Source organism: Anomalospiza imberbis, chromosome Z (genome assembly GCF_031753505.1).
Source record: "Anomalospiza imberbis isolate Cuckoo-Finch-1a 21T00152 chromosome Z, ASM3175350v1, whole genome shotgun sequence".
In the NCBI taxonomy this organism is placed as follows: Eukaryota; Metazoa; Chordata; class Aves; order Passeriformes; family Viduidae; genus Anomalospiza; species Anomalospiza imberbis.
The window spans coordinates 43,235,480-43,242,453 of record NC_089721.1 but is presented as its reverse complement, the minus strand read 5'-3'; the positions used below and the strand labels follow the sequence as shown (position 1 = coordinate 43,242,453).

Genomic DNA, 6,974 nt, shown 5'->3' with positions numbered 1-6,974 from the left:
GTAGGAGGCGGGCCTTGCTGGCGGAAGGATGTGCTCCTAGCGCCCGCGCTTCGTGGTTGAAGTTAAGTGCGAACTCCGGAGGCGCTTAAGTGTTGGAACTGCAGCTGGTGGAGGCGCGGCCGGGAATCTCCGCCAGCCCCGCTGTGTGGGCCCGTACCTGTGAGAGACGTTCCCGGTCCGCGTCCGGTGCGCCTTCGGGTGGCCCCGTACGTGGGAGCGTTGCCGCGGTATGCCCTTAAAAATGGGGTGACTGCAGTGACGTGCTAGCCGTGTCATGGGTTTGTGCTCTATTTAAAGAGACAAATTGACCCAAGGCAGAGTAGTGTAGGATTTCTGTGTTGCAGCATTTCTGACAAATTTGCTTTTGAAATTTGTTTTACACATTACTCAGGGGGGCACAAGAATTGGTGTGGTTTTTTTATGATGGTATTTTTTGTCGTAGATTGGGATTAGTTTGCATATAGACAATGACATGAATTAAAGTCCAAAGGTGAACACGTTTGTCAAGTTTGTTGCGTAACACCCTTTGTGGGACAAAGGGTAATCCTCTGCAACACAAACTTTACTGATGACTTCTAGAAACTGGCTTTTTAATCTTATTTTTAAAGTAGTCTGAGTATCATCACTTCTTAAGAAAAAATTACTTGTCTTCCCTCTTTGCAATGATAGCCAGTACTATGAACATTCAATGCATCACTGAATTTGAAAAGTATAATATTCCTAGAAAATTGATGTGTACTAACTTTAAAAACTCACAAATGCCAACTAGTGTAGATAAGCAGCACCATTGCAAAGCAATCGCTGTCATACAGATGATGGCTTGCACTAGTCAATATGTCTTTTGTTGGCTTTTTTTTTAACATAACCATACATTAAAAAGCATGCGAAGATCATATCACAGACATGTGAAACAGTGGAACTTCCAGTCATTGCACCAAATACAAGATGATACTATTTCAGGCTCCACATATGTCTAGAGCTTACTTTCACAGAAACAATGTGGTTTTGTTTTCATACTGATGGTCTGTAACAGTCTTTTTTCTAGTACAATACATATACTTGCTTGTTGGAGGCCGGGAGAGTTTTACCTGCTCCTTCCTTTCAGGTCTTAGGTGTCATGGGTCTTACCTTCCTAAGTCTGACCTAGGAGGATAGAGCAGGTGAAAAGGTGTTTGCATGTGGGTAATTAGTTATAAATTGATGTGTGAAACTGAAAACAAACATTGTTTCCCCTGTCTTTTGCAGAACTGTTTTTCAGCTGCAGTATTTTTCCAGGATAGTTCATTAGGCAAACACCTATTCCAGAAGACAGTTCAGGGGAAAGAGCTGGGGCAAGACAGTAATTGTCTGTCCTGGCAGCTCTGACTGCTGAAGGTGTTCAGGCAGTCAGAGCCTCAGAGCTGGTGGGACATGGTGGCAGCAGGAGGGATATGGTGGACAAATTGACCTTTAGAGTTTACTCTTCAATCTTTTCACGGCAAAATAAGTGCTACCTAATTCTTCTCAATACTAAGTCAGCTAGGATGGCTTAAACTACCCTTGCAGTAGTTTTAATGCTTCCAGATTAATCTGTGGTGGGGCAGAGGAGGAGGATTTGTATGGTCTATGCTGTTAATACCCTTAGGGAGTAGTGAATTACACAGTGAATATTACATTGCTGAGACCAGGATTATAAAAGTTTTTGAACATACTCTTTGTTACAAGTCTTCATGAAATTTTAAGACGTCTTTCTCTTTAGCATGCCACTTGTTTCTTAATGATTTTGTTTGTTTTGCCACCACAACTTTTGTTTACCTAGTCTTTTTTTATATTGTTAATGCTTGAGCTAGTGATTGTGCTTTTCTTTAGGAACTTGTATGATATTAATATTGTTAGAATCGAGTCTCCCAGAGTTCCTTTCAAATTATTAAAATACTGTCAAAAATAAATTGGAATTTAAGATGACGCATATATGTTGGAGGTTGTTAGCACTAGAACAAGCAGCTGAGATTCTGACTGTACCTTTGCAAAAAGAAAAATGATGGACAACAGAGAGAAAATAAATTAATTGTATAATTGGTATTTCTTAATACCATAGTTGCCTTCTTGTTCCTGAATTAAGATTTTTTTTACTGGCTATTGTTTTTGACAGTAAAAAGGAAGAACTGAGCAGAAAACAAACTATGAAAGTATTGGTTATCGGCCTTGGGGGGTAAGTTATACAAAATTAAATTTCCTCTTTAGCTTAAGACTAATCTTCTTCTCAGAATGATGTGATGTAATTTCTATTTCTGACTACATTTTTTTTGAAAATGGATTACAAATGCAACATATAATTGTATAGTTTTATAGCATGTAACTCTTAAGAAATTGTTCTATGTCAGTTGGAGACCTCAGGTGTGGGTGTCTGTAGCATCTTTCTTGGCACTGCTTGATTTACTGTACTGATTACTGAAAACTGTTGGAACATGCCAGAAAATTTCTAGAGGTAGAGTATTTAATGTGACTAAAATTTGGGGGAAGTTGTATTGTTTATTTGCATATAAGTATACAGAAATGTGTGAGCTTGTACATATGTTTAAAAGTTTAGTTTTTTGCCTTTGTGAACTTTTTACAATGTTTTTAACAGCGTAACAAATGGAGGGAAAACAACGCTAGCAGAAAAACTTAAGAATATGCTTCCCAACTGTGATATAATCTCTCAAGATGACTTCTTTAAGGTAACAGTTTTAATGGAAAAACCTGATAGGTAAAAGTAGGCTTGAGTAGATTTCAATTCCTTTTGCAGTTCTCCTATTGGTGAACTTTTAAAATTTGTGCTGCTTAAAGTAATGTTAATTTCATAAGAATCATAAAATGAGCACTGGGGTAAGTGAAATTTAAATGGCCAAACTACTGAATATACTCCGCCAAAAGAAATTTCCTGCCTTCTTTGCCACTCTTTTAATATAAGGCATGGATGTATGATGGATGCATTTTTCAAGGCCCTTTGTGCTAATGAGTTGAATTGTACTATCTTAAGCCCACACCCATACAACGGTAAGTAGTTCTTTGTCTCCCAAGTTAAAACAGAAAAACAGCTTGTGTTTTGACACACGCTTTTCTCAAGTAAAGCTCTAATGAATTTAAGTAATATGATATGGAGTGTTTGTTGTTCTAGATTAAATAAAGTTTTTGTAGTCTATTTTAACAGTTGTTTACATCAGTTTAATGTTGAAGATAAATTCAACTAATAGGATACAAAAGTGTATCCTTATGTTTATAACCAGAGTATGTTTCTCTCAGCATGGTCATAAAAGTAACCTTGAAAAAATTAATTTTTTTCCCCTTCAGCCAGAGTCTGAAGTAGAAACAGATGAACGTGGATTTAAGCTATATGATGGTCAGTAACTCTGATGCACTGCTTTTGAACATTGTTCTGAAATTGTTGTGCTGAGCTCCAACACTTCTTCCACCCCATCCCCTCGCTCTCTTCCCTTCGAAGCAAGGTAGTAAACAAGTGGTTGTTCCAGAGCAATCCTCTTAATTTCATTCAGCTCATTGAGATACCTAAGAAAATCTGCTTAAAAAGTAAATAGCTCAAGCTAGTGTTTGACTTTTCCTTTTCTTTTTTGAATATTTTCCCCTGTTTCTTCTCTTGTGTCTGGTTTAGTAGCAAATGGTTCACTTAGAAGTCTTGGCTTGTAGTGCTGGCATAAGCTTAATCTCATCACTTGGTAATGGCCCTTTTTTTTTCTGCTTTTGCTGGTGATCTCATGGGTTATCGCTATTAGGTTTTCCAAGTCAGTTAAAACTTCGGTTTATCCTGACACCTTTATTTAATGTCAGATCTCACATAAAGAACATATATTTTTAAGTTCATGATTAATGCTGGCTCAATTTATTCCTAGACACATCTAGATCCAGATCCACTTTAGGCCAGTGTTTTGTGTCAGGTCATATCTACTCGTAAACAGTTGCTTGGTTAATAGCTAATCTCTGTTGATACTTCATGATCACAAAATGTATTGCTGAGAATATGGGTCAGACCCTTCAGTTGTACTTGAAAACTGGTCATTACCAGCTATGCAATCTTTGTAAATGGAATGTGAAAGAAAGGGATAAAATGGACATTCTTATTCAAATATCCAGGATTAATGCTGCTCTTAAAAGCTCTTTAAAAATGTGTTTGCTGTTATGGTATGCAAAAGCTACCTTATTTCTACCTTTTAATATTTCCTCAATATATTCTTGTATGTCTACAGACAAAAACAGGTGTTACATTGTGCTATTTTGCTTTGTACACCATGGTCCTTTAACTCTCTCTATGCCCACCTGATGAACCTTATAAAAACCCAAAGCAAAAAATGTTGAGCGTCTACTTCCCCCTCTGACAATTGACAAAATAGTGGAGGTCTCAGGGTTAGTAAATTTTTACAAGTTTTGTGAAAGCAGAGAGCAGTCCTTGAAGTTTCTGTCACGAAGTCAAAAGCTGTGAATTCAGTTCAGACACTTAGATGCCATAAAGTTCAGAGAGACTACACCCAACAGAAATACCCCAATCCTGGTGCAAGCTTTGGTTTCAGGAAATCATCAATAGCAAACACGGAAATACCAATATAATCTTTGGGGTAATCCTGTTCCCCATTGTTTAAATTTGTATGTAGATTATTTGATTCTTACTGATTAATGTAGGCATACTTAAGAGTTCTTTTTTTTTTATTCTTTGTTTTTAAGGGATGTTTAACTTTGTTTTCATCTAGTACTTGATGCCCTCTATATGGATGAAATGGTGACAAGTATTCGCAATTGGATGAAAAGCCCAGCAAGCTCAGGTGTTGTGACAGAAGAGCCAGAGAATACATGTGGCAGTCTGAAAAATGTTTATATTTTGATTGTTGAAGGCTTTCTCCTTTACAATTATGAGTAAGCAGTAATATGTAACCTAGTAAATAAAAAGCTACCCTAAAACGGAAGAGGGAACTAAATATGTTATTATCTTAGGCCACTTAATGAACTATGGAATAGAAGATATTTTTTGACCCTTCCTTATGAAGAGTGCAAAAGGAGAAGGAGGTAAGATTATTGACATCTTGTTTAAAAAGAGTCACTGCACCCTCTGAAGTGGTCCTTTTTTACTAACTTTTCTTTAGTGCTTGTAAAATGTAAACTATTAAGATCATCTATCCTCTGCTTGTTAGTTTGAGGTTTGTTTGGTTTGGTTTTTATTTTAGAGCACATGGTTATTAAATTAAGAAGTGCTTTACAAACGCTAAAAAGAGAATTTATTGTCCTGATTAATGATTTCATTACTGATTGCATATTTGAGTAAAACTACGTTGAAAATGAGAAATGGTTAAAAATACTAAGCACTCTTATTCTTGCTTAAATATAGTTAATTGATGATTATTCTTTGAGTAACAATGTTCATGTGTGGATTAAGTGTATGGTTTTGTTTAGACTGTCCATTAATTTTACTGTGGATCTAAACTAGATTATTGAGCTAGTGTCTGACTTGCGTCTAAATTTGGAGCAATACTGTGTGCTTGGAATAATAATACGTGCACAAAGTCAGAATCTGCTGGCTGAGTGAAGAAATCTTCTGTTCAATTGGCTGTGGATGATACAACTTTCTTGGTTTCTCACTAGACTCACTTAAGACTTTAGTGTCCAGAATGGAAGAGTCTAGACTAAAGTAGTAATTTAAAGCTTGAGAAATATGTATACCTAGTAAATTGACAAAAAGTAGCTTATTTTGGAAGTAGTGTCAATACAATTTAATTTATCTGTAATACTTTTTACAAAATTAAAACCCCCAAACTTTTACCTTATCTTAAATGTGGTTTGATTGGCAGAAGTAGGTAAGATAGCAAAAGACAGGAGGAGTTCATGTCACAGATTGAATTAACACAAAGGAGCCTCCTTGGCTCCAACAAAAATACAGCCAGCCTTTCTTTTTTATTTTTGATACAAGCTGTTATTTAACCAGCTGACACTAGGGGAAAATATAAAACTTATATGGGAACGCATACGTATTTTTCTGTAGCACCAGAGTCTATCAGCCAGCAGATACACCAGGGTACTTCGATGGACATGTGTGGCCTATGTATTTGAAATATAAAAATGAATTGGAAGAGAATGCAAGTATGCAAGTCGGTATGGTATCCTTAATTTTAAACTTATAAAATGCTTAAGTGTGGCACTTGTGCAGTTTTTGTTGAATTGTGGGATTTTTTTTTTTAAAGGGACAAAATTTTCTTCAAATGTTTGTGTGGCACTTAGTAGGTTTTGATGTTTCTATTAGTTTACATTTAAAGTCTATGGGGATTTTGGTTTTGTTATTTAATAATGAAAATTAGGAAGTTTTAATAGAAAATGTTCTGATCACTAATTAAGTGCTCTTAACAGAATAACACACTTATGTCTGTATAGGAAGCTTCTGAGATGGTAGCTGATGTATTGGCAGAGTTCTTCAGAACAAAACTGAAATCCCGGTGAAGTTTTGTAATAAGCTGAAGATACTTTGTAGGTGCTGACTGTCCACACTACAGTCACCAGTTTTGCATGAGACATGTCAAAGCTGGGGCAGCTGTTGGGGCAGTGCCACAAGTTTGTGTGATGCTCATACTAACACAGCTCTTGGACTACCTGCTTCTGTAGTGAGGCCAGAGGGCAGGGGAGGGAAGTTGGGTTGCCTCTTTATTATTAGCACACTGCTTCTTGCTGTGCAGTAAGAATAAGAACTGCAGTGCTCCTCCAGAACTTGCTCAAAGGCTGAAATTGAGGAACCTGAAATTATCTACTGCACAGAAACCTTTTTGCCAAATTACTCCATTGCTTCACTGTCCTCACATAATTACCATTATGCTTAAGGAGACTTCTGTACCACAAAAAATTGTAAATGAATTATTAACTAGAATTATTTTCCATTATGCTGGTTTTTTTTAACATGTAAAACAAGTTTGGGGACGAGGAAAATGGGAGGTGCTGTTCTTGGTTTTTTTTTTTTCTTCTCT

The 6,974-nt window shown here is 36.6% G+C and overlaps 1 protein-coding gene across 5 annotated transcripts in view; it reads left to right on the top strand.

Moving 5' to 3' along the window:
• Window positions 1–4: 4 nt before the first annotated feature.
• Window positions 5–6,974, top strand: part of NMRK1 (nicotinamide riboside kinase 1) — a 29,687-nt gene continuing 22,717 nt past the window's right edge. For 2 of the 5 annotated variants that reach the window (XM_068175973.1, XM_068175972.1), the window contains exons 1-7: window positions 8–227; window positions 2,132–2,191; window positions 2,609–2,699; window positions 3,313–3,361; window positions 4,722–4,884; window positions 4,963–5,034; window positions 6,005–6,114. In XM_068175973.1, coding sequence (XP_068032074.1) covers window positions 2,163–2,191; window positions 2,609–2,699; window positions 3,313–3,361; window positions 4,722–4,884; window positions 4,963–5,034; window positions 6,005–6,114 — 514 coding nt within the window. In that variant the 5' untranslated portion in view covers window positions 8–227; window positions 2,132–2,162. Of the gene's footprint in view, window positions 228–2,131; window positions 2,192–2,608; window positions 2,700–3,312; window positions 3,362–4,721; window positions 4,885–4,962; window positions 5,035–6,004; window positions 6,115–6,974 lie in introns of all 5 variants that reach the window. The other 3 variants (XM_068175971.1, XM_068175974.1, XM_068175970.1) reach the window with 3 other exon arrangements.